Source organism: Anser cygnoides, unplaced genomic scaffold (assembly GCF_040182565.1).
Source record: "Anser cygnoides isolate HZ-2024a breed goose unplaced genomic scaffold, Taihu_goose_T2T_genome scaffold_43_1, whole genome shotgun sequence".
NCBI classification, from domain to species: domain Eukaryota; kingdom Metazoa; phylum Chordata; class Aves; order Anseriformes; family Anatidae; genus Anser; species Anser cygnoides.
In genome coordinates, this window is record NW_027103067.1 from 427880 (window position 1) to 451730 (window position 23851).

Consider the following 23851-nt stretch of genomic DNA (forward strand, 5'->3'; position numbering starts at 1 on the left):
TCCTTGGAGGCCACCTCAGCAGGCACCAAAGGAGGAGGCCGGGCACAGGAGGGAGGCCGGCGCGGAGCTGTGAGGATGATGGAGGCTGCGGAGCGCCTCCCTTAGGAGGAGAGGCCGAGGGGGTCCTTAGCTCGGAGGACGCCGAGGGGTGAACGCAGGAGGCACCGGACAAACATGGGGACGAAATTTATTTGTGGTGAGGGCGGCAAAACGTGGAGCAGGCTGCCCGGGGGGGGTGCGGAGGCTCCTCTGCAGGCATCCGAACCCCCTGCGGCCGTGAGGTGAGCTAGTCGTCCTTGCTCTGGCAGGGGGATGGGTCCTTGGACGTCCCTTCAGAGCCGGAACCTTCTGGGCTCTCCTCGGGCTGGGGCTCGGTCTTCGGCCTCTGGCGGCGCCTTCGAGGCCAGCAGCAGAGCGCCGCCAGCGGGTTCCACGGCACCGGCAGCCGCTGGAGCCACTTGCGATGCTGCAGCAGGGCCTGGATGGTGCGGGAGGTCTCCGCGCGCACCGAGGGCGCCGCGTCGTGCATCATGGGCTGCAGGACTGCGGGAGGACGGAGAGAGGCTGGAGCCTCCGCTCGGGCCGCGGAGACCCCTCCGGGAGCCCCCCAGCCGGGAGGAACGCGGGGAGCAGCCGCTCCGAGCGCCCCGCGGCCCCCCCGATTCGTTCCCCCCCCCAGCCTCCACCGCGCCTCCCCCGGGGCGGAGGCCCGGCCTCCAGTCCTCCCCCGCCCGGCCTCCAGTGCTCCCCTCACTCACTGTCGATGATTTCGCGCAGCTTCTCTTCGCTCTGGTCCTGGAGGAGCTCCGCGGCGAGCCCTAGGAGCAAAGCCGCCCGTCAGCCTCCGCCCCGGGCAGGGCGAGGGGAGGCCGCGGGGCCTCTTGCGGAGGCCGCTGGGGCAGGGAGGTGGCCTCACCGATGAACCTCACGGTCTCCTCGCGCACGGATGCCTGAGGGTCCTCCAGGTACGCCCGGCTCTGCTGTAGGCGCTTCTCTACCCGGTCTCGATCCTGCTGCAGCTGGAGAGGCCGCGAGGCTCGGTGAGCCTCCCCGGCCCCGTTTCTTCCCCCCCCACCCACCCACCTCGGGGAGCCCCCGAGAGCCCCCCGCCAGCCTCGCCGCGGAGGCCGCCCTCACCAGGCACGCTCTGATCCTCCAGGTCTGCTCCATGTGGGCCACGTCCTTCAGCTCATCCCACCACAAGAGCTCCGCCGCCGCCATGAGGGCTTCTTGGGAGGCCTGCGAGGCAGCGGAGGCACGGGGCTCGGCGCCGGCTCCTCGCGCCCTCCGGCCTCGCCGCGAGCCTCCGTCGCCGGCGCTTACCTTGGCCACGCTGTGGGTCTCGTCGCTCATGCGCAGGTAGAGCGGGACGAGGATCTTGCGCACCTTCTTCCACATCTGCGTCTTGTGCCTCCACAGCACGCGCTCCATGGCCGCCTTGAAGAGCTTCATGGAGCTCTCCCGCACCGCGGCGGCCTCCTGGGGAAGAGGAAGAGGAAGGGGGACGGGGGGTTTCGGCTGCGTGGCTCCGGCACGGGGCGGGCGCCGCGGGGCCGCGGAGGCTCGTCCTCCCGCTTACGTTGTCCAGGAGAGGCTTGACCACGTCGACCAGCTCGAGGGCGGTGAGGCTGGCCGCCTTCTTCTCCACGATGCCGAGGATGTTGCCGCAGACCGCCAGGGCCGCCGCCGTGATGTGGGGCTTGCCGAACTGCAGGGTCTCCAGCACGTCCGGCAGCAGGCACTGCCCTGCCTTGGCCTGCGCCGAAAACACCGGGGCGTGAGGAGGCCGCCGCGCCGCCAGCCGAGGCCGGGAGCGGGGAGGGGAAGAGGGCGGAGGCTCACCAGCTGCGGCCTCTCCATCAGCGCCGCCAGGCCTTTGAGCGCCAGCCAGAGCAGGTGGAAGTTGGCGGTCCTGAGGCAGCGCTGCAGGCACTCCACGTCCCGCAGCTCCTTGGGGACGGGGTCTTCGGGGCGCTGGGCGTAGAGGAGGCTGAGGCGGACGAGGCTGAGGTCCTCGGCCACCCCGAGGAACTCGCGGATGTTCCTGTCGTGCAGCAGCAGGTGGAGCTCGTGCAGGAGCCGCTTCGCCATGGCGGGCACGGCAAACATCACCTCCCACATGTCCATCGAGGCGCTGCGGGCACGGAGAGGGCGTTATCGGCGGGGGCCCCGCGGGGTTATCGGGGGAGCCCCGGGGGCTGCGGTTTGGGGTGCCCTGGAGGCTCGGGGGCCGGTACCTTTCTTGGGACGGGCAGATGAAGAGCACGGTCATGAGCACGGAGCGGGGGAAGCACTCCGTGAGGAGGACGAGCAGCTCCAGGAGCCTCTTCCGCACGTCGGGCGCCGGCGGGCGCCAGGGTCATCTGGTCCCAAAAACTGAACGTGGGACTCGAGGTTCAGCGCAGTGCTCAAGGACCCCCCCCCCACTTCCGAAACTAAAATTTCACAAAGCTCTCCTCAAAACCCCCCTAAAAGCCCCCAGAACACCCCAAAACCCCTAAATCTCCCCCAAACCACCCAAGGCAGCAGAATCCCCCCCATGGGGCGCAGGTTTTCCCCCAGGCTCGGCCTTGAGCCCTCACAAATGGACTTAGAACTGAAAGGAAAGGTTTTAAAACCCCAAAATGAGGCTTCGGACGCAAAAGACAGGGTCCCCCAGCACTGAAAATTGGGATTTGGTGTGAAAAAGGAGGGTTTAATCTTGCAGTGAGTATTTGGGGTCTTGAAAAGGGAGGGTTGGATTTTAAAAAGTGGGGTTTGGACCTTTAAAAAAGAGGTTTTTGAGCCTGGAATGATAAAATCTTTAAAGTTGGAAAGATCTCTCAACCTACTCTGGAGAAATCCCCCATGAAAGCGCGCCCCTAAACCTTTTAAACTCCTCCAGGCACGGTCTAAGGAGATTTTCTCACTTCCAAGGGAGCTTTTGGTCTGAAAAGGGTGGATTTTACCACCCAAAATGAAACTTCATCTTCTCAGAACAGGGCTGGTGTGTAACCCCTCATTTTTCCACCCAAATCCTTAAAATTCCCCCCTTCTAGGGGCTCCTCTGGAGACAGCCAAACCCGCTGGGACAGCGCTGCAGGACAGGACCGAGGGGCTCCTGCTGTGGCAGGAGGATGGGCCCGGGTGACCGTTGGGGGTCCCTCCCGATCCCCAAAATTCTGTCATTCTCTGTGATTCTGTCATTCTGCGAGATTCTGTGGTGGCCGGGCCCTGGCGGCTCCCTCAGCTGCCTCAATGCCGGAAAACCCCCGCACCCCTCGATCCCCCGCTCCGGGGCATTGCACAACTGCCTGGGACGATAATTGGGAGAGGGCTGGGGCGGAAGGAGCCGGGGGGGCTGTGAGGGTTTTGGGGGGCTGTGGATGGGCTTCGGGAAGGGTCTCCGAGGGGTTGGGGGGATTTGGGGGGGTCTGTGAAGGGTTGAGGGGTGTGGGGGGGAGGTCTCTGGGGCCTGTGAAGGTTTGGGGGGCTTGAGGGGGGATCTGGGGGGGCTGGGGTCGCTTGGGGGGGGCTGTGAGAGGTTTGGGGGGCTTAGGGGTTGGGGGCTCCGTGGGAGCTTTAGGGGGGGTCTGTGAAGGTTTGGGGGGGCTTGAGGGAGGATCGGGGGGGTTGGGGTCTCTTAGGGGGCTCTGTGAGGGGTTTGGGGCGCTCTGCGGGGGCTTTAGGGGGGTTCTGTGAGGGTTGGGGGGGCTTAGGGGGGTCTGTGAGCCCTTGGGGGTCCTCTGAAGCTTTTGGCGAGGGGTCTGCGAGGCCTTCGGGTGATGTCAGGGGGAGCCACGAGGACTTTGGGGAGATTTGGGGGGTTGTGGAGACCTTTGGGGGGATTTTGGGGGTCTCCGTGAGGCCTTGGGGGTCCTGTGAAGACTTCAGGAGGGGGCGAAGGGTTATGGGGTGGGGGCGTCGTGCTTGAACCCGGCAGCCAGCCGGTAAATGCGTCTGGGGGCCCCTCGGGGCGTTAATGAGCGGTAATGAGCCGGAAAATGCAGCTTCGTGTTAATTAGCGGCGGGGGGTTAATGATAACGAGGCGGGGGCAGCGCAGGGCTGGGCCGGGAGGCGAGGGGAGGGGGGGGAGAGCCGAGCGCTGACGGAAAAGGCCGAAGAAACCCGAGCGCGTCCGCAGGGGGCGGGGCTGGGGCGGAAGGAGCCGAGCGCTGACGGCGGGGGCGGGGCGCCGACGGAAATAGCCGAGCGCCGACGGAAAGAGCCGAGCGCCGGCCGCGTTCGGAAAGGGCACCCCGCGAGGGGGCGTGGCCTCGATCCCCACCCCCCTGCCCGACCCAATCCGGAAAGAGCCGAAGCGTTCCGAGCGCGCTCCGGAAGCCGCCGAACGCTTCCGGAAACAGCCGAGCGCCCCGCCTTCGGAGCAGCCAAGATGGCGGCGCCCATGCCCCCGTGCGGGCGGTGCGGGGCCGCCGCCGCTCCGTACACCTGCCCCCGCTGCAACCGCCGCCTCTGCTCCCTCGGCTGCTACCGGGGCCACGGGGCCTGCGCCGAGGCCTTTTACCGGGAGCAGGTGCTGCAGGCCCTGGCCGCCGAGCGCGGGGTCCCTCCTCCGGGCCGAGGCCGGGTCCGGGCCGCCCTCGGGCGGCTGCGGGAGCTACGCGAGGGCGGGGACAGCGACAGGGCAGGGGGCCCACCGCCATTTGGGGTGTCTCACCCCGGTACCGCTCCTTCAGGAGAGCTTCCTCCTGGAGCAGGCCGGGCGCAGGAGGGAGGCTGAGGGAGCCCTCAGGGAGGGCGGCCATCTTGTGGTCCCTTAAAGAGTTTTTTTTTTTTTTAGCTTGAAATCTCCCCCAAATCCCTCCCAAGGCAGCAGAATCCCCCCCACAGGGCGTGGATTTTCCTCCAGGCTTGGTTTCGAGCCCTCACAAACGAGCTCGGAACTGAAAAAAAGTTTTAAAACCCTGAAATGAGGCTTCCAACCCCAAACACGGGGTCCCCGAGTGCTGAAAAATGGGGTTTGGGGTGAAAAAGGAGGGCTTAAGGCCTGCAGTGAGGTTTTGGGGTCTTAAAAAAGGAGAGTTGGATTTAAAAAAGGGGAGTTTGGACCTTTAAGAAGAGTTTTTCCAGCCTGAAATGATAAAATCTTTAAGGTTGGAAAGATCTCTCAGCCTAATCTGGAGAAATCCCCCATGAAAGCACGCCCCTAAACCTTTCAAACTCCTCCAGGCACGGTCTAAGGAGGTTTTCTGACCTCCAGCGGTGCTTTTGGTCTGAAAAGGGTGGATTTTACCACCCAAAATGAAACGTGACCAAAATAAACTTTATCCTCTCAAAACGAAATTTACCAAAATAAAACTTTATTCTCTCAAAACGGGGCTGGGGTTCGACCCCTCATTTGTCCACCCAAATCCTTGAAATTTTGTGTTTACCATGTGCTCTAAAGCTCTAAACCCACAAAACCCCGCTTTCCACCCCCAGTCCTTCAGAATTTCGATTTCTTTTTCGAGGAGACCCCAAAAAGGGGGGCACAGCCTCGGCTCCCCCCTCACAGCGCAGGCCGGGCCCAGCAGGGAGGCTGAGGGGGCCCTCAGGGAGGGCGGCCATTTTGGGGTCCCTCACGGAGCACAGAGGGGCTGGGGAGCGACAGCGACAGGGCAGGGGGCCCACCCCCATTTGGGGGTCTCACCCCGGTCCCTCTCCTTCAGGCCCTGCAGGCAGTCGCTCCACCAGTCTGTCTCCCGCTCACACTCCCTGAGGGTTACAGACGTTCTCGCGAGAGCGCTCTGCCTGGCGTAGGCCATCCCGGCCCAGCTAGCGGTCGCCAGACGTCAGAGGACTTGTTCGTATGGGTGGGTGGGGGGGAAGTCTGCCCTCTCCGCCCTCCCTGCCTGCCCTGCCTGCGCGAACTGCGGCTCCCCACCCTGCTGACATGCCACACGCTGCTTGCTCTCCGTGGTCGCCGCGCTCCTGGTCGCTCGTGCTCCCTAGGGGCTGCTTTTGAGCGTCCGGGGAGGGGGTGCCGCTGCCTCCGCCTTCAGCTCGTCAGCCTCCATCTCTTGGGCTCCCGGCGGCTCCCTTGGGTGCTTCGAGCGGCCTCGACGCCGAAAAAAAAAAAAGCCCTGCCCGTCCCGATCCCCCGCTCCGCTGCAGAACACGCCGGCCCCGGAGCCGATCGCCCCGGCAAGGCAACTGGGGGCTGGGATGGAGGGGATTTGGGGGGGTGGGGGATATAAGGTGTGGGGTGGGGGTTACGGGGAGAGATACGGGGCTGGGCTGGGGGGATAGGGGGCGAGATATGGGGAAAGGGGGGGGATAGGGGGTGGGATACGGGGTGTGGGGCGTGATATGGGGGGAAACGTGGGGCTGGGCTGGGGATATGGGGGGGTACGGGGGGCTATGGGGCAGGGCAGGGGCTGTGGGGGGGGCTGTGGGGGGAAATGGGGGACTGTTGGGCGGGGGGGCTATGGGGTGGGATATGAGGGGGCTGTGGGGTGGGGGCGGGGCCGTGGGGCCGGGGAGCGAGGGGCTGTGCCCCCCTCTGCACGTGACCCCCCCCTCCAGGTGACCTCCCCCTTCCCACGAGACCTTCCCCCCCCCCCCCCACCTGATGTCCCCCCCCCTCCCGCCGCCTCAGCCCCGGCCCCGCGGCCGCTCACCATGGCGCCGCTTCCTGTCCTCTCCCCGCTCGGTGCCGCTTCGAGTCCTGGCCCCCGCTACCGCTTCCGGTGGGCTCGGCAGCCGCTGCTGCCATGGCAAGTGGACAGAGGCCGGGGCGGGCCTGGGCCCACATCCATGGGGCCTGGGCCCACATCTATGGGGCTGAGACCCCCCAGGCCCACACCTATGGGGCACAAACCCCTCCCAGACCCACATCTATGGGGCCAAAATCCCCCAGACCCAGATCTGTGGTGCCAAGACCCCCCAGACCCACGCCCATGCGGCCTAGACCCACATCCATGGGGCACAAACCCCTCCCAGACCCACATCTATGGGACTGAGAGCCCCCAAACCCAAATCTAAGGGGCCGAGACCCCCCCAGACCCACATCCATGGGGCCTAGACCCCCACCCATGGGGCACAAACCCCTCCCAGACCCACATCTATGGAGACGAGACCCTCTCCAGACCCAAATTTATGGGGCCGAGACCCCCCAGACCCAAATTTATGGGGCCGAGACCCCCCAGACCCATGTCCATGGGGCCTAGACCCACATCCATGGGGCACAAACCCCTCCCAGACCCACACCTATGGGGTCGAGACCCACATCTATGGGGCCGAGAACCCCTGAAGTCCAACTTTCCGCAAATTGGGGTGGTTGGAGCCCGGCTTCCTTCCCGCGAGGTCCCGGCCTCCGCCATCCCACGGTCGCTGCAGCCGAGGTCTCCAGCTCGTCCTTCGTCTCCCCGTTGGCTCCTCCGCCGCCTGTGTGGTGGAGAAACATCTTGAGATGGTGATCGTGGTCATCGACGCCCTGCAGGAACCTCCTGGACGGTTTGTGCCTCGCTGTTTGGTCTTCCCAGCAGGTATCGGGGTGGTTGAAGTGCTCCAGGAGAACCAGGGAGACCGAGAGGCTGCTTGGAGCTGTGTGAAGACTTCCCCTCCTCCTCTTCCTCATCTGGTGGCCGTGGTATCGACAGTGGATGTCTGCCCTTTAATCCGTACCCCTGAGCTCTCAGTCTCCAGGAGGAACCAGAAACAATTTGGGAAGAGCTGGCTGGGAGCGGAGAAGATTTGAGAGGCCGCAACCTTGGCTGGAAGGGACCTGAGAAGACCCAAGAATCGATCCAGGAAGACCTGGCCGTAGTTGAAACTGGTCTGAGAGGACACAATGGTGGTCGGAAATGATCTTGGAAGACCCAGTGATGGTTGGGATCAATCGAGGAGGATCCAACAGTCATTTGAAACAAACTTGGAGGACCCAATGGTGGTTGAAAGTGATCTTGGAAGACCTGGCCATGGTTGAAAATTGTGTGAGAAGACCCAACGATGGTTGGAATCCATCTGGGAGGACCCGAAGATGGTTGGAATTGATCTTAGGGGACCGAAAGATGGTTGGAAATGATCTTGGAGGACCCAGTGGTGGTTGGAAGTGATCTTGGAAGACCTGGCCATGGTTGAAAATGGTCTAAGAAGACCCAACAGTGGTTGGAAATGATCTTGGAGGACGCAGCGGTGGATGGAATCTAACCCAGGGGACCCAATGATGGTCGGAATCAACCTGGGAGGACCCAACGATGGTTGGAATTGATCTTAGGGCACCCAACAATGGTTGGAAATGATCCTGGAGGACCCAATGGTGGTTGAAAGTGATCTAGGAACACCTGGCCATGGTTGAAAACGGTCTGAGAAGACCCAGCAATGGTCGGAATCGATCTTGGGGGACCCAATCATGATTGGAAGTGACCTTGGGGACCCAACGATGGCAGGAATCGATCTTAGAAGATCCAACAATGGTCGGAAATGATCTTGGACAACCCAGCGATGGTTCAAATGATCTTGGAGGACCCAGCAATGACTGGAGTTGATCTTGGGGGACACAACAATGGTTGAAAATGATCTTGGACCACCCAACGTGGTTGGAATTAATCTTGGAGAACTCAACGATGGTTGGGCACGACCTGGGAAGACCCCACAATGGCTGGAATCAACCTACGATCCCCCAACCCCAACCCCCACTTCCCAATTTGGGTCAGATTCACCCCAAACAGGAAGAAACACCCCCTCCCCGGGACACCGTGATACCCCCAGGGTGGCAATATCGGGGAGGGGGCCGTCGTGGTTGTCCCCGATAACGGGGAGGGGACCGTCACGTTTGTCCCCACGGTCACGGTGCCCACGATTGGGCCGGGCACGGCCCGTCCCCCAACCACCACCCACCCCGGGGATGGGCAGCTCCTCCCCGCAGAGGGGCAAAGTTCCCCACCGCCACTCCTGCCCTGGGCATGCCTCCGCACCGGGATGCTGCTGGCAGCGCCGCGGGGCTGGGGGGCACCAAGATGGGGGCTTGCATCCGGGCCTTCCTCCTCCTCTTCCTCCTCCTCCTCCTCCGCGGGGATGTGGTAGGAGAGTGGAGCCCGGCCAGGGGACACCGAAATGCAGATGTGGGGGGCAGGAGGGAGCGGCCTCCCCTGGGGCATCTCCTCAGGGTGCGCTGGGGAGGCTGAGGGGGGAATCGGCCTCCACGGCCCAAGGTGGCACTGTCCTGGTGGGAACGGGGACAGGGATACTGGGGAGGGGGACAGGGACACTGGGGAGGGGGACGGGGACAAGGACAGGGATGGGGACACTCCACAGCCCCCCACCCCGCGATGATGGCACTGACGAGGGCCAGCGGAGGCCAAAATTGGGGCAGGGGAGACCACAAATCGGGGCAGTGCAGATGATGAATTGGGAGCGGTGGAGGCCAGAATTGGGACAGCGGAGGCCAGAATTGGGACAGGGGAGGCCATGAACTTGGGCAGAAGAGACCACAAATTGGGACAGCAGAGGCCACGTCCTCCCGTGCGGCCTCTGCGCCACCCATCCCACGGATGTGTGAACGGGAGCAAGACGAGGGTCAGATGAAAGCACAAGTGAGGGAGAGGCCGGGGGAGGGGTGTGGCGGGAAGGCCGGGGGCGAGGCCGGAGGGTACAAAGGGGGAAGGTGCGGGACGGGGCGGCCGCCACAAAGCACAAAGCCTCCAAAGGTGCTGACGGCAGCCCCAGGATTAACTCCAGATTTCTCATCTCCATAGCAGGGAATACCGTGATATTTCCGGACGATGAAGGAAATTGCTCCGTGAAACCTCCACACCGCTGGTCTCCACAGAAGCGTCTCCCTACACAGAAACGACCTCCGGGCTCTCCCCCCCCACTGAGGAAACCTCATCTGGTGACACCCCCACACCAGTGACCTCTACCAATTCAGGAACCTCTTTCCCTGCCTCAGCCACCACTGGGCCAGTAACCACCAGTACAGCTCCAGTGACCACCACCACCTCCCCAGCCACCACCCCAACCACCACCACCATAATCACCACCATAATCACCACCATGATCACTGTTCTTGCAGGTCAGCCTCCACCTCTTTCCCATCCTCCCTCCTCTCGCCCTCCTCCCTCCTCCCAGGCCTCCATCGCTGCACCTCGCCCCCATCCTCCCCGGGGTCTCCTCACGGGACCCCCACCCCTGGGTGCCCCCTGACCTCCACTCTCCCCCCAGTGGTCTGCCAGAACGGTGGCACCTACAATAGTGCCAAGTGCATCTGCCTCTCCGACTTCTACGGCCCCTTGTGCGAGTTCTCCAGGGACTCCATCACCACCGAGCTCCGTAAGTGCGGCCTCCCCCCGGCCCACGGCCTCCACCCAGCCCTGGTCCCCCTGCGCTCACCCCGCTCCTGCCTCCCGCAGCCATCGAGGGGACAATCTTGGTCAACACGGAGGTGGTGGTGACCATCACCAACTTCGACTACACGGAGGAGCTGCAGGACCGCCGCTCGGAGGCCTATGAGAGCTTCGCGAGGCATTTCCAGCAGGAGGTGAGGCCAGGGTGTGCAAGGGGAGGCTGGGAGCACGAGGGGAGGCCAGGCTACATGATGGGAGGTTGGAACGCAATGGGAAGCTGGGAACAGGAGGGGAGGCTGGGCTGCGTGATGGGAGGCTGGGAGTACAAGGGGAGACCAGGAGCACAAGGGGAGGCCAGGCTGTGCGAGAGGCGGCTGGAAGCACAAAGGGAGGCAGGGAGCTCAAAGGGAGGCTGGGAGCATGAGGGGAGGCCTGGAGCGTGAGAGGAGGCTGGGCTACACGATGGGAGGCCGGATTCTGTGAGGGGAGGCTAGGAGCGAGAGGGGAGGCCGGACTGCAATGAGGGAAGGTTGGGCTGCACGAGGGGAGGCCGGATTGTGTGAGGGGAGGCCGGGCTGTGCGAGGGGAGGCTGGAAGCACAATGGGAGGCTGGGAGCACGACGGGAGGCCAGGCCGCGTGAGGGGAGACCGGGCTGTGCCAGGGGAGACCAGGAACGTGAGAGGAGCTTGGGAGCACAAGGGAAGGCTGCGCACCACAAGGGGAGGCTGGGCTGCACTGGACCCGTCCTCACAGCGCCCCTCACCCTGGCAGATGGCCAAGATCTATGGCTCCGTGCCCGGCTACGAGGGCATGAAGATCCTCCGCATCAGGCCGGTGGCCTCCAGCAGGCGGGGAGCCCGGGTGCGCAGGGCCAGGGGAGCCTCCGTGTCCTCCCCTGTGGGCGCCAGCCTCAGCGTGGACCACAAGGTCATCTTCAGAACCACCGCCAGCCCCAACCTGACCGAGGAGTTCCAGAACAAGACGCAGGAGCTGGTGCAGAAGCTTCGGGAGATTGCTGACAGCCAGAGCAACTGCGAGAACAACTGTGGGTGTCCCGTCCTCCCCCCTCACCCCCCGACCCCTCGGGGAGGCCCCGGAGAAGGGTCCCTGACAGCCTCTCTCTCCCCACAGTCATAGTCTGCTTCAGGGTGCCACCCAGTCCCATCATCAAGAACATGACGAAGTCCACTTCATTTGACGGTGAGGCCTGGGTGGCTGGGGTGCCCCCACGGAGCCCCATGTGCCCCCTGAGCCCCCTATGCACCCCACCAACCCCTACGCACCCCACCACCCCATTTGACCCCCTCCCGTGCCCCTTCCTCAGCACTGTGCCAGCAGCGGGCGCCCGTCGGCTACCAGGACTACTACTACGCGCTGAACACGAGCAGCACCATCCGCTGCGTCACCAACTGCACGGCCAACACGCCCGGCACCATCGACTGCCACCATGGAGAGTGCCGCGTCACCCGCGCCGGGCCACAGTGCTTGTGAGTGACACCACGCGTCCCGCTGTGCGCACCCCCCCAGCCCCCTGGGACCACCGGGCCTGACCTTTCCTTGTCCCTGCAGCTGCCCGGATGAATCGCTCTACTGGTACACGGGCACCCAGTGCTCCGGGCGCGTCAGCAAGGTGGCCACCGGCCTGTGGGGGGTGGCCATGGTGGTGCTTGCCTGCATCACCTTTGCTGTGCTGCTGGTGATCCGGAGGAAGCGCAGGAAGAGGTAGAGGGGCAGGGATGGTTGGGGCAGATTAGATTGGGTTGTTTGGGGTGGTTGGGTTGAGGTGAGTTGGGTTATGGTGAGTTGGGGTGGTTTGGTTTGGATGGGTTGGGTTGGTTAGGTTGGGTTTAGTAGGATTGGATGGGTTTGGGTCTTTTGGGTTGGATGGGATGGGATGGGATGGGATGGGATGGGATGGGATGGGATGGGGTGGGATGGGATGGGATGGGTTGGGTTGGGATGCGATGGGATGGGTTGGGTTGGGTTGGGTTTAATTGGGCTGGATGGTCAGGGGTCTTTTGGGTTGGTTGGGTTGGGGTGGTTTGGGTTGAGTTGAGTTGAGTTGGGTTGGTTTGGTTAGGTTGGATGGGTTGGGTTGGGTTGGGTTGGGTTGGGTTGGGTTGGTTGGGCTGGGTTTAATTGGGTTGGTTGGGCTGGGTTTAATTGGGTTGGATGGTCTGGGGTCTCTTCGGTTGGTTGGTTGTTGACGGACACGTGGGCTGGTGGCAGACACCTGGGCTTGGTTGGGGTTCAGAATGGGGTTGTTGGTGGACATCTGGGCAGGCTTGGGGGGGGGACAGCCCCTCCTCTGTCCTTCTGCCCCCTCCGAGCCCCCTGGTGCTGCCCCCCAGGAACACTCCGGCCACCGTTGAGGCGAGCCGGTACAAGAACGAAGGTGGCACCTGTACGGCATCCGATGGCTTCGTCCTCAACAACAGCAACACCACCAACCCAGGTCGGGAGGGCTCCGGGGGGCAGCACTGGGGGGGCGGTGGGACCACAGCTGCTCCCCCAGCCCCACCACTCACCCCATCGCCCCCCACCCATGTCAACAACAGGCGGCAGCCTACGGAGCTTCACAGCTTCGCTGTAACGGGTCAACACCGACATCCCGGAGTGTGCCCCCAAGACCCCTCCCCCCCCACACCCCCCCCCACACCCCTCAGCCCCCCCGGACCCATCTCACCTCTGTCCCCTTCTCCTTTCTCTCCAACCTCCCAGATGCAGATTGCTAGACCCTCGCTGCGGCCCCAGTTGTGACCCAGGTACTGTGAGATGTGGGGCAGGGGAATGTGGGAGCACAGGGTGTGGGGCTGGGGTGGGGTCAGGGGGATGTGGGGCAGAGTGCTGTGGGGCAGGGGGATGTGGGAGCCAAGAATCTTCTCAATGATGCTGCTTCCAAGGACAATGTTGCTTCCTGCTCACCTCATTGCCCACCAGCACTTCCAGGACCTTCTCAACGACGCTGCTTCCAAGGTCATCGTTGCCTCCTGCTCACCTCATTGCCCACCAGCACTTCCAGGACCTTCTCAACGACGCTGCTTCCAAGGTCATCGTTGCCTCCTGCTCACCTCATTGCCCACCAGCACTTCCAGGACCTTCTCAACGACGCTGCTTCCAAGGTCATCGTTGCCTCCTGCTCACCTCATTGCCCACCAGCACTTCCAGGACCTTCTCAACAACACTGCTTCCAAGGTCATCGTTGGCTCCTGCTCACCTCATTGCCCACCAGCACTTCCAGGACCTTCACAACGACACTGATTCCAAGGTCATCGTTGGCTCCTGCTCACCTCATTGCCCACCAGCACTTCCAGGACCTTCTCAACGACGCTGATTCCAAGGTCATCGTTGGCTCCTGCTCACCTCATTGCCCACCAGCACTTCCAGGACCTTCTCAGCGACGCTGATTCCAAGGTCATCGTTGGCTCCTGCTCACCTCATTGCCCACCAGCACTTCCAGGACCTTCTCAACGACGCTGCTTCCAAGGTCATCGTTGGCTCCTGCTCACCTCATTGCCCACCAGCACTTCCAGGACCTTCTCAACGACACTGATTCCAAGGTCATCGTTGGCTCCTGCTCACCTCATTGCCCACCAGCACTTCCAGGACCTTCTCAACGACACTGATTCCAAGGTCATCGTTGGCTCCTCCTTACCTCATTGCCCACCAGGACCTCCAGGACCTTCTCAACGATGCTGCTTCCAAGGTCATCGTTGGCTCCTCCTCACCGTGGTGCCCACAGAAGTAATCTGGGAAAAAGCAGATGGGGCTGGGAACAATTTGGGAAGACTCGGTGTCCTGGTTCCACAGGACAGAGTTAATTTTCCTCCTAGTAGCTGGTAGGGTGCTATGTTTTGGATTGGGATGAGAAGAGCGCTGATAACATGCTGATGTTTTAATTGTCGCAGAGCAGTGCTTACACCAAGCCAAGGACTTTTCAGCTTCTCGCTCTGTCCTGCCAGCGGGCAGGCTGGGGGTGCAGCGGGAGCTGGGAGGGGACAGACCCAGGACAGCTGACCCAAACTGGCCAAAGGGGTATTCCATACCATCTGACGTCATGCTAAACAATATATAGGGGTGGCTGGCCGGGGTGGGGGGGCCGGCTGCTCGGGAATAGGCTGGGCATCGGTCAGCAGGTGGTGAGCAATTGCACTGTGCATCACTTGTTTCTTACACATTATTATTATTAATACTATTACCATTATCACTATTATTATTATTGTTATTATTATTATTATTATTATTATTATTATTATTATTATTATTTTCCTGTCTTAATAAACTGTCTTTATCTCAGCTCGCAGGCTTCACTTTCCCGTTTCTCTCCCCCATCCCAGAGAGGGAGGGGGGAGGGTGAGCGAACGGCTGTGTGGTGTTTAGCTGCCGGCCGGGTTAAACCACAACAGTCCCTTTTGTGCTCTAAAACCACACAACCCCGTTTTCCACCCCCAGTCCTTCAGAATTTCGATTTTTTTTCGAGGAGACCCCAAAAAGGGGGACACAGCCTCGGCTCCCCCCTCACGGCGCAGGCCGGGCCCAGCAGGGAGGCTGAGGGGGCCCTCAGGGAGGGCGGCCATTTTGTGGTCCCTCACGGAGCACAGAGGGGCTGAGGAGAGATGGCTGCCCGTGGCTTCTGGGGGGGACGCGGGGACGTGTCAGGGAATGGGGGGGCTCTGGGAACGGGGGGGGCTCTGCTAATTACAGTCCTCAGTCGTTAGGGTTGGAAGAGACCTCCAGGGTCACCTGGTCCCAAAAACTGAATGTGGGACTCGAGGTTCAACACAATGCTCGAGGATCCCCCCCCCCCGAAAATAAAGCTTCACAAAGCACCCCCCCCCCAAAAAAAAGCACAAAGCTCCCCTCAAAACCCCCCTAAAAGCCCCCAGAACACCCCAAAACCCCTAAATCTCCCCCAAACCACCCAAGGCAGCAGAATCCCCCCCATGGGGCGCAGGTTTTCCCCCAGGCTCGGCCTTGAGCCCTCACAAATGGACTGAGAACTGAAAGGAAAGGTTTTAAAACCCCAAAATGAGGCTTCGGACCCTAAAGACAGGGTCCCCTAGCACTGAAAATTGGGATTTGGTGTGAAAAAGGAGGGTTTAATCCTGCAGTGAGAATTTGGGGTCTTGAAAAGGGAGGGTTGGATTTAAAAAAGTGGGGTTTGGACCTTAAAAAAAGAGGGGTTTTTTTTGCGTCTGGAGTTATAAAATGTTTAAGGTTGGAAAGATCTCTCAGCCTAATTTGCAGAAATCCCCCATGACAGCGCGCCCCTAAACCTTTCAAACTCCTCCAGGCAAGGTCTAAGGAGGTTTTCTCACCTCCAACGGAGCTTTTGGGCTGAAAAGGGTGGATTTTACCACCCAAAATAAAACTTTCTCCTCCCAGAACAGGGCTGGGGTGTAACCCCTCATTTTTCCACCCAAATCCTTAACATTTTTCACTTTACCGCTTGCTCTACAACCACAAAACCCTGTTTTTCACTCCCCACTCCTTCAAAATTTTGATTTATTCTTTTGAGGAGACCCAAAAAGGGGGGCACAGCCTTGGCTTCCCCCTCATGCCCTCATCAGGCACCCTCACGAGGGAAGAAGAAGAAGAGGAGGCTGAGGGCTACCCTCATTAACGTTAATTAATAAATTTCCTGGTGGTGAGGGTGATAGAACATGGAACAGGGCCCAGGGGTGGAGGGGGGGCCTCCTCTGGAGACAGCCAAACCCGCTGGGACAGCGCTGCAGGACAGGACCGAGGGGCTCCTGCTGTGGCAGGAGGATGGGCCCGGGTGACCGTTGGGGGTCCCTCCCGATCCCCAAAATTCTGTCATTCTCTGTGATTCTGTCATTCTGCGAGATTCTGTGGTGGCCGGGCCCTGGCGGCTCCCTCAGCTGCCTCAATGCCGGAAAACCCCCGCACCCCTCGATCCCCCGCTCCGGGGCATTGCACAACTGCCTGGGACGATAATTGGGAGAGGGCTGGGGCGGAAGGAGCCGGGGGGGCTGTGAGGGTTTTGGGGGGCTGTGGATGGGCTTCGGGAAGGGTCTCCGAGGGGTTGGGGGGATTTGGGGGGGTCTGTGAAGGGTTGAGGGGTGTGGGGGGGAGGTCTCTGGGGCCTGTGAAGGTTTGGGGGGCTTGAGGGGGGATCTGGGGGGGCTGGGGTCGCTTGGGGGGGGCTGTGAGAGGTTTGGGGGGCTTAGGGGTTGGGGGCTCCGTGGGAGCTTTAGGGGGGGTCTGTGAAGGTTTGGGGGGGCTTGAGGGAGGATCGGGGGGGTTGGGGTCTCTTAGGGGGCTCTGTGAGGGGTTTGGGGCGCTCTGCGGGGGCTTTAGGGGGGTTCTGTGAGGGTTGGGGGGGCTTAGGGGGGTCTGTGAGCCCTTGGGGGTCCTCTGAAGCTTTTGGCGAGGGGTCTGCGAGGCCTTCGGGTGATGTCAGGGGGAGCCACGAGGACTTTGGGGAGATTTGGGGGGTTGTGGAGACCTTTGGGGGGATTTTGGGGGTCTCCGTGAGGCCTTGGGGGTCCTGTGAAGACTTCAGGAGGGGGCGAAGGGTTATGGGGTGGGGGCGTCGTGCTTGAACCCGGCAGCCAGCCGGTAAATGCGTCTGGGGGCCCCTCGGGGCGTTAATGAGCGGTAATGAGCCGGAAAATGCAGCTTCGTGTTAATTAGCGGCGGGGGGTTAATGATAACGAGGCGGGGGCAGCGCAGGGCTGGGCCGGGAGGCGAGGGGAGGGGGGGGAGAGCCGAGCGCTGACGGAAAAGGCCGAAGAAACCCGAGCGCGTCCGCAGGGGGCGGGGCTGGGGCGGAAGGAGCCGAGCGCTGACGGCGGGGGCGGGGCGCCGACGGAAATAGCCGAGCGCCGACGGAAAGAGCCGAGCGCCGGCCGCGTTCGGAAAGGGCACCCCGCGAGGGGGCGTGGCCTCGATCCCCACCCCCCTGCCCGACCCAATCCGGAAAGAGCCGAAGCGTTCCGAGCGCGCTCCGGAAGCCGCCGAACGCTTCCGGAAACAGCCGAGCGCCCCGCCTTCGGAGCAGCCAAGATGGCGGCGCCCATGCCCCCGTGCGGGCGGTGCGGGGCCGCCGCCGCTCCGTACACCTGCCCCCGCTGCAACCGCCGCCTCTGCTCCCTCGGCTGCTACCGGGGCCACGGGGCCTGCGCCGAGGCCTTTTACCGGGAGCAGGTGCTGCAGGCCCTGGCCGCCGAGCGCGGGGTCCCTCCTCCGGGCCGAGGCCGGGTCCGGGCCGCCCTCGGGCGGCTGCGGGAGCTACCTGAGGCCGGGGATCCGCAGGCCGCGCTAGGCCGCGGGCTGTGGGGGCGGCTGAGCCGGGCCGAGCGGGCCGAGTTCGGGAGGCTGGTGCGGAGCGGGGAGGCGCTGGGGCTGCTGCCCCCGTGGAGGCCGTGGTGGTGGCGGAGGGGCCGGCCGGAGGGGCTGGTGGAGGAGCTGGGGCCGGGGGAGGGCGAGGAGGCCGAAAAGGAGGCCGAAAAGGTCCGAAAAGTGGACAGAGAGGCCAAAAAGGCTGAAGAAGTGGACGAAAAGGACAAGGGAGACCATGAGGAGGACGAGAGGGACGTGGGGGATGAGGAGGAGGCCAGAAAGGACAAAATGACCAAAAAGGAGGCCAAAATGGCCAAAAAATCGGACAGAGAGGCCAAAAAGGCCAAAAAAGAGGACAAAAAGGACAAGGGAGACCACAAGGAGGACATGGAGGCCAAAAAGGAGGCCAAAATAGCCAAAAAGGAGGCCAAAATAGCCAAAAAGGAGGCCAAAATGGCCAAGGGAGACTGGAAGGACGAGGAGGAGGACGTGGAGGATGAGGAGGACAATGGAGACGAGGAGGAGGACGAGGACAACAGGGGCATGGAGGTCAACGAGGAGGACGACGACGAAGGCCTGGCCGGCCCCATGCCGCCTCTCCCCGCCGCCGTGCCTCCCCTGCGCAGCCTCTGCGCTGCGCCGCCCTCGCCCCTGCTCCGCTTCCAGCTGCCCAACGTCCTCTACGGCTACGCCTTCGCCCTCAGCCTCCACCACGGCGACGAGGCCCTGCTCCCCGAGATGGCCGCCGCCGCCCTGGCCTCCGCCGCCAGCCTCCGCTGCCGCCGCCCCTTCGCCTCCACCGCCGAGGCCCTCCACGACGCCCGGCGCGAGGCCGAGGCCGCCGGCTACCCGCGGTGCCCGCTGGGCAGCGCCGGCACCGTGCTGGCCGTGGCCCAGCTCCTGCGAGGCCGCAGCCGGCGCCGGCCCGCCGAGGACGCAGAGGCCGCCCTGCACCACCTGGGGAGGCTGCTGGGGGCGGCGCGGCGGAGGCTGCGGGGCGAGGACGAGGAGCGAGGCCGCCTGGGGAGGGCGAGGAAGAAGTGCCTCTACCTGCTGGCCTGGAGCCGGGAGCGCGGCGGTGAGCTGGCGGCGCTGGCCGAGGAGGCCCGCCAGGTCCACGCCGAGGTGGCCGCCGCCGAGGCCGAGGTGGAGGCCCTGCGGAGGAGGCTGGAGGGCAGCTGGGGGGGGCCCCGGCCTCCGGCGGCGCGGGTGATGGTGGAGGAGCTGCCGTGAGGGGGGGACGAGAGGTGGGGGCGGGTTTGGCCTCAACATGGCTGCTCGTTAAGCACTGAGGGCTAACGAGGGAGTTATGGCCTCAACATGGCCGCTTGTTAAGGACTGGGAGCTAATGAGTGATGGGAGGAGGACATGGCCTCAACATGGCTGCTCGTTAAGGACTGGGGGCTAACGAGCAGTTGGAGGGCCCTGGACTAATAAAGAGAAATTAATAAGAAATGGCGGTGGGAGGGGCCGCTCGTTAAGGTTAATGAACACACAGGGAGGGGAGGTGTCATGAAGAAGGGTTAACGAGCTGGATTAATGAACCGGATTAACGAACTGGATTAAAGAAGTGGGTTAGCAATCCAGATTGACAAAGTGGATCATTGAACTGTGTTAATGAGCTGGGTTAACAAACCGGATTAATGACCTGGATGAGTGAACCAGGTTAATGAACCGGATTAATTAACTGGATTATGAACTGGATTAACAAACCAGGTCCATGAACCTGGCCAACAAACGCAATCAATAAACCGGATTAACGAGCTGGATTAAAGAACTGGGTTAGCAATCTGGATTAATAAACCGGATTAATAACATGTATTAATGAAGCGGGTTAACGAACCAGATTAACGAAGTGGGCTATCAAACTGGATTAGTGAACTCAGTTAACAAACTGGATTAACGAACCAGGTTAACAAACCAGATTAACAAACCAGGTAAACAAACCCAATTAATGAACTGGATTAACAACCCAGTTTAATGAATGGGGTTAATGAACCAGATTAATAAACCAGGGTAAGAAACCCGATTAACGGACTGGATTAATGAACCGGGTTAATGAACGGGGTTAATAAACCAGGTTAACAAACCGGATTAAAGAACTGGATTAACAAACGGTGTTAGTAGACCTGATTAATGAGCTGGATTATTGAACCAGGTTAACGAACCGGATCAACAATCGGATTAATGAACTGGGTTAACAATCTGGATTAACGAACCAGGTTAACAAACTGGATTAACAAAATGGATTAAGGAACTGGGTTAACAAACCAGCTCTACCATCCAATTAATGACCTGGATTAATGAACCGGATTAACGAACCAGGTTAACAAACTGGTTTGATGGACCGGATCAATGAACCAGATTAATGAAGCAGGTTAATGAAGTGGATTAACGAGCCAGGTTAATAAAGCGGATTAACGAACCAGATCAACAACCCCGATTAATGAACTGGGTTAACAAACTGAATTAATGAACTGGGTTAATGAGCCGGGTTAACAAACCAGATTAATGGCCAGGTTAACAAACTGGATTAATGAATTTGGTTATCAAACCAGATTAATGAACTCGGTTAATGAACCGGATTAAGAAACCGGATTAACGAACTGGACTAATGAATCTGGTTAACAAAGTGGATCAACAAGTGGGATTAATGAACTGGATTAACAACGCTGGTTAACAAGCTGGATTAATGAGCCAGATTAACGATTGGGATTAATGAGCGAGATTAACGGTCCAGATTAACAGACTGGATTAACAATCCAGATTAGGGAATGTCCGGACGAGGAACGGAGCTGCTGCGGCTGCTCGTTAGGGAATGAGGCTGATGACTAACGAAGAGCCCAGGCGGGGGGGGGGGGGGGGCACAAAACTGGGGGGGGGGGGTCAGAATTTGGGGGGGGGTCACAAAGTGACATCATCGATGACATCATCACCCAGAAAAGCAAGCAAACAGCGGCCCAAAGCTCTTTTAATGGGGGGGGGGCGCATGGGGGGGCCCCCCAAAATGGGGGGGGGCCCCAAAAAAGGTGGGGGGGGCCCAAATTGTGAGGGGGGGAGCCCCCAAATTGCGGGGGGGAGCCCCCAAATTTTGGGGGAGGCCCCCAGATTGCAGGGGGGGAGCCCCCAAAGTTTGGGGGGGCCCCAAATTTTTTTTGGGGGGGGCCCCCGAATTGTGAGGGGGGGGCCCCAAATTGGGGGGGGGGGTCCCGGGGGGGTCACTCGACGACGAGGCGGAAGCGCTCGGCCTCCTCGAACTGCGCGTTCATGCGGGCGGCCCAGGCCTCCAGCTCCCCCGCCTGCGGGGGGGGCACAGGGGGGTTAATTTTTTTTGGGGGGGGAGGGGGGGGTATAAAAAAAATAAAAAAAAAAAGGGGGTTGGGGGGTAAAGGGGGGGTTTGGGGGGGTGTGAAAAGGGGTTGGGGGGCGGGGGGGGGTTGGAAATGGGGGGGGGCTTGGGGAGGGGGTCCTGGGGGTATGGGGGGGGGCAATGAAAATATGGAGGGGGGCGGGGGGGGGTTAGGAATATTTGGGGGGGGACACTAAAGATACGGGGGGGTCTTTTGGGGCGGGGGGGGGTCAGGAATATTGGGGGGGGTCCTGGGGAGATTGGGGGGGCACTAAAACTATGGGGGGGGTCCTTTGGGGCTGGGGGGGGGGTCAGGAATATTTGGAGGGGGGGTCCTGGGGAGATTGGGGGGGGCACTAAAAATATGGGGGGGGGTCAGGAATATTTGGGGGGGAGCACTTTAAGATACGGGGGGGTCTTTTGGGGCGGGGGGGGGTCAGGAATATTGGGGGGGTCCTGGGGAGATTGGGGGGCACTAAAACTATGGGGGGGGTCCTTTGGGGCTGGGGGGGGGTCAGGAATATTTGGGGGGGGCACTAAAAATACAGGGGGGTCTTTTGGGGCTGGGGGGGGTCAGGAATATTTTGGGGGGGTCCTGGGGGGGGGGTCCTGGGGGCATTGGGGGGGGGCACTAAAAATATGGGGGGGTCCTTTGGGGCTGGGGGGGGCCAGGAATATTTGGGGGGGGTCTTTTGGGCATTGGGGGGGGCACTAAAAATATGGAGGGGTCCTTTGGGAATGGGGGGGTCAGGAATATTTGGGGGGGGCAGGAGTTTTTGGGGGGGGGCCGGGGGGGGGTCAGGAATATTTGGGGGGTCCTGGGGAGATTGGGGGGCACTAAAAATATGGGGGGGTCCTTTGGGGCTGGGGGGGGTCAGGAATATTTGGGGGGGGGGGGGTCAGGAATATTTGGGGGGGGGGTCCCGGGGGGGCACTCACGTCGATGGGCGCCACCTTCCTCTTCCTCCTGCGCTCGGGGCCGGGGCCGATGCCGGGGAGGGGCCGGGGGGGAGCCGGGGGGGCGGCGGCGGCGGGGGGGGCGACGATGGGGGACAGGGGGCCCCCCCGGGCCGCGCGGGGAGGGGGGGGGGGGCAGCGGGGAGGGGGGGGCGGCGCCTCCAGGCGGCTGTAGGAGCGGCGGAAGCGGGGGGGGCGCGGGGGGGGCAGGAACGGGGAGGGGGGGAGGCCGGGCGGGGGGGGGGGCGGGGGCGAGGGGGGGGCGAGGGGGGGGGCGGGGACGTTCTCCTTCTGCCCGCGGAGCTGGGGGGGGGGGGGAAAAAAGGGGGGGGGCCGTTAATAGGGACCCCCCCCAATTTGTGGGGACCCTCCCCCAATTTTGTGGGACCCCCCCATTATTTATGGCCCTCCCCCAGTTGATTGGGACCCCCCAATATTTATGGGACCCCCCCCATTTTCTGCCCCCCCCCCCCCCCCATTTTGTGACCCCCCCCCCCTTATTTATGGGACCCCACCCATCATTTTTAGGGCCCCCTCATTTTTTGGGGACCCCCCCAATTTGTGCCCCCCCATTTTGGGGACCCCCTTTTAAACCCCCGTCTTTAAGACCCCCATTTTTGTGCCCCCCCCTTATTTATGCCCCCCCAATTTTGTCCCCCCCCATTTTGGGACCCCCCCCTTTAAACACCCCCTTTAAGACCCCCCATTTACCCCCCCCTTTTTGTGCCCCCCCATTTTATGGCTCCCCCTCCCCCATTTTGCCCCCCAATTTTTCTGCCCCCCCCCCCCCCCATTTTTGTGCCCCCACCCCCAATTTTTGCCACCCCCCCCACTCACCCGGGGGCTGCGTCGCGGCGCCGCTTTCTCACTGATCTCCTGGGGGGGGCTCAATTTTGGGGGGCCCAGAATTTTTGCCCCCCCCCCCCCCATTATTGAGCCCCCCCCATTTTTAAACTCCCCCCTAACATTTACCCCCCTTTATTTACAGAGACCCCCTCCCTTTTAGGGACCCCCCCGGGTATTTGAGACCCCCTGGATTTTTAGGGACCCCCCCCCCCAAAAATACTGAGACCCCCCCCAAATCTCCCCCCCCCATTTTTACCCCCCCCATTTTTAAGGGCTCCCCCCCACACTTTCGGGGACCCCCCAAAATTTTAGTGCCCCCCCATTTTTAGGAACCCCCCCCAAGAATTTTTGGGGGCCCCCAAATTTTTAAGTCCCCTTCCCAAATTTCTAGGCCCCCCAAAGTTTTAGCATCCCCCCCATTTTTGGGTACCCCCTAATTTTTAAGGACCCCCCCAATTTTTAGCACCCCATTTTTGGGGACCCCCCTCCAAATTTTTAGTGCCCCCATTTTGGAGCCCCCCAGTTTTTAAGCCCCCCCCCCAATTTTTAGCACCCCCATTTTTGGGGACCCCCTAATTTTTAAGGCCCCCCCCCCATTTTTGGGGTCCCCCTGATTTTTAAGCCCCCCATTTTTGGGCACCCCCCAATTTTTAAGGACCCCTCAAATTTTTAGTGCCCCCCCCCCCGTTTTTGTGGCCCCCCGATTTTTAAGGACCCCCCCCAAATTTTTAGCGCCCCCATTTTTGGGGACCCCCTCCCATTTTAAGCTCTCCCCCTCCTTACCCCTTGCGGGGGGGCCGCCATCTCCTCCAGCACCCGCGTCGCCAGGGGGGCACCTGCAAGATTTTTTTATGGGGGGGGGTCCCCAAATGGGTGGGGGGGGGGGCCAGGATACCCCTCCTCATTGCCCCCCCCCCAAAATCCCCCCCTCCACTTACCGGGGTGCCGGGGGGCGCCGGGGGAGGCGCATGGGGGGGCCCTGAGCTGCGGCGGCCTGGGGGGGACGCATTTATGGGGGGGGGGGGGGACACAGACCCCAAAACGCCCTCCCGCCGCCTCAGAGCCCCCCATTACCCCAGAACCCCCCCAAATTCCCCCATAGCCCCCCCAAAACACCCCATTAC

At 61.8% G+C, this 23851-nt stretch overlaps 3 protein-coding genes and 3 long non-coding RNA genes across 15 annotated transcripts; 2 read left to right on the plus strand and 4 right to left on the minus strand.

Moving 5' to 3' along the window:
* Nucleotides 1-170: 170 nt before the first annotated feature.
* On the minus strand, nucleotides 171-2471 carry LOC106029604 (maestro heat-like repeat-containing protein family member 7). The gene is made up of 8 exons (XM_048056553.2): nucleotides 2238-2471; nucleotides 1843-2134; nucleotides 1580-1756; nucleotides 1324-1479; nucleotides 1138-1239; nucleotides 917-1019; nucleotides 759-818; nucleotides 171-543 (listed from the first exon to the last, which is right to left on the minus strand). The coding sequence occupies exons 1-8, from the start codon at nucleotides 2270-2272 to the stop codon at nucleotides 287-289; spliced, it is 1182 nt and encodes a 393-aa protein (XP_047912510.2). The 5' UTR covers nucleotides 2273-2471; the 3' UTR covers nucleotides 171-286.
* Nucleotides 2472-4326: 1855 nt separating this feature from the next.
* Nucleotides 4327-14566, plus strand: LOC136789261 (mucin-3A-like). 10 transcript variants are annotated; one of them, XR_010828111.1, is made up of 12 exons: nucleotides 4327-4517; nucleotides 9682-9998; nucleotides 10148-10255; nucleotides 10336-10463; nucleotides 11042-11315; nucleotides 11402-11470; nucleotides 11595-11757; nucleotides 11840-11992; nucleotides 12622-12725; nucleotides 12829-12888; nucleotides 12992-13035; nucleotides 13174-14566. XR_010828111.1 is itself a non-coding variant. In XM_066989294.1 (11 exons), the coding sequence occupies exons 2-10, from the start codon at nucleotides 9980-9982 to the stop codon at nucleotides 13003-13005; spliced, it is 1032 nt and encodes a 343-aa protein (XP_066845395.1). In that variant the 5' UTR covers nucleotides 5993-6132; nucleotides 9682-9979; the 3' UTR covers nucleotides 13006-13035; nucleotides 13174-14566. The 10 variants fall into 10 exon arrangements, 3 of the variants coding, with proteins under 3 accessions (XP_066845395.1, XP_066845394.1, XP_066845396.1); XR_010828108.1 differs by lacking the exon at nucleotides 4327-4517 and adding an exon at nucleotides 5893-6127; XR_010828106.1 differs by lacking the exon at nucleotides 4327-4517 and adding an exon at nucleotides 5898-6132 and having other exon boundaries at nucleotides 9685-9998.
* On the minus strand, nucleotides 5285-6987 carry LOC136789290 (uncharacterized). The gene is made up of 2 exons (XR_010828133.1): nucleotides 6604-6987; nucleotides 5285-6041 (listed from the first exon to the last, which is right to left on the minus strand). It is a non-coding gene; the product is annotated as an uncharacterized lncRNA (long non-coding RNA).
* A 2542-nt stretch (nucleotides 14567-17108) lies between the features above and the next one.
* Nucleotides 17109-20003, plus strand: LOC136789256 (zinc finger HIT domain-containing protein 2-like). The gene has a single exon (XM_066989288.1). It carries the CDS (start codon nucleotides 17300-17302, stop codon nucleotides 18806-18808), a length of 1509 nt encoding a protein of 502 aa, XP_066845389.1. The 5' UTR covers nucleotides 17109-17299; the 3' UTR covers nucleotides 18809-20003.
* Nucleotides 20004-20519: 516 nt separating this feature from the next.
* LOC136789289 (uncharacterized) lies at nucleotides 20520-21946 on the minus strand. Its single transcript, XR_010828131.1, has 2 exons — nucleotides 21864-21946; nucleotides 20520-20874 (listed from the first exon to the last, which is right to left on the minus strand). It is a non-coding gene; the product is annotated as an uncharacterized lncRNA (long non-coding RNA).
* A 182-nt stretch (nucleotides 21947-22128) lies between these two features.
* Nucleotides 22129-23576, minus strand: LOC136789291 (uncharacterized). The gene is made up of 3 exons (XR_010828134.1): nucleotides 23511-23576; nucleotides 22719-22757; nucleotides 22129-22184 (listed from the first exon to the last, which is right to left on the minus strand). It is a non-coding gene; the product is annotated as an uncharacterized lncRNA (long non-coding RNA).
* Between the last annotated feature and the right edge of the window lie 275 nt (nucleotides 23577-23851).

Coding starts and splice junctions, on each gene's coding strand:
- LOC106029604 (XM_048056553.2), bottom strand. CDS start 2,272: ATGACCGTGCTCTTCATCTGCCCGTCCCAAGAAAG. Junction 1,240..1,323: donor AGACCCACAGCGTGGCCAAG/GTAAGCGCCGGC, acceptor GCTGCCTCGCAG/GCCTCCCAAGAAGCCCTCAT. Junction 544..758: donor GCTGCGCGAAATCATCGACA/GTGAGTGAGGGG, acceptor GTCCTCCCGCAG/TCCTGCAGCCCATGATGCAC.
- LOC136789261 (XM_066989294.1), top strand. Junction 10,256..10,335: donor CTCCATCACCACCGAGCTCC/GTAAGTGCGGCC, acceptor TGCCTCCCGCAG/CCATCGAGGGGACAATCTTG. Junction 10,464..11,041: donor CGAGGCATTTCCAGCAGGAG/GTGAGGCCAGGG, acceptor TCACCCTGGCAG/ATGGCCAAGATCTATGGCTC.
- LOC136789256 (XM_066989288.1), top strand. CDS start 17,300: ATGGCGGCGCCCATGCCCCCGTGCGGGCGGTGCGGGGCCGCCGCCGCT.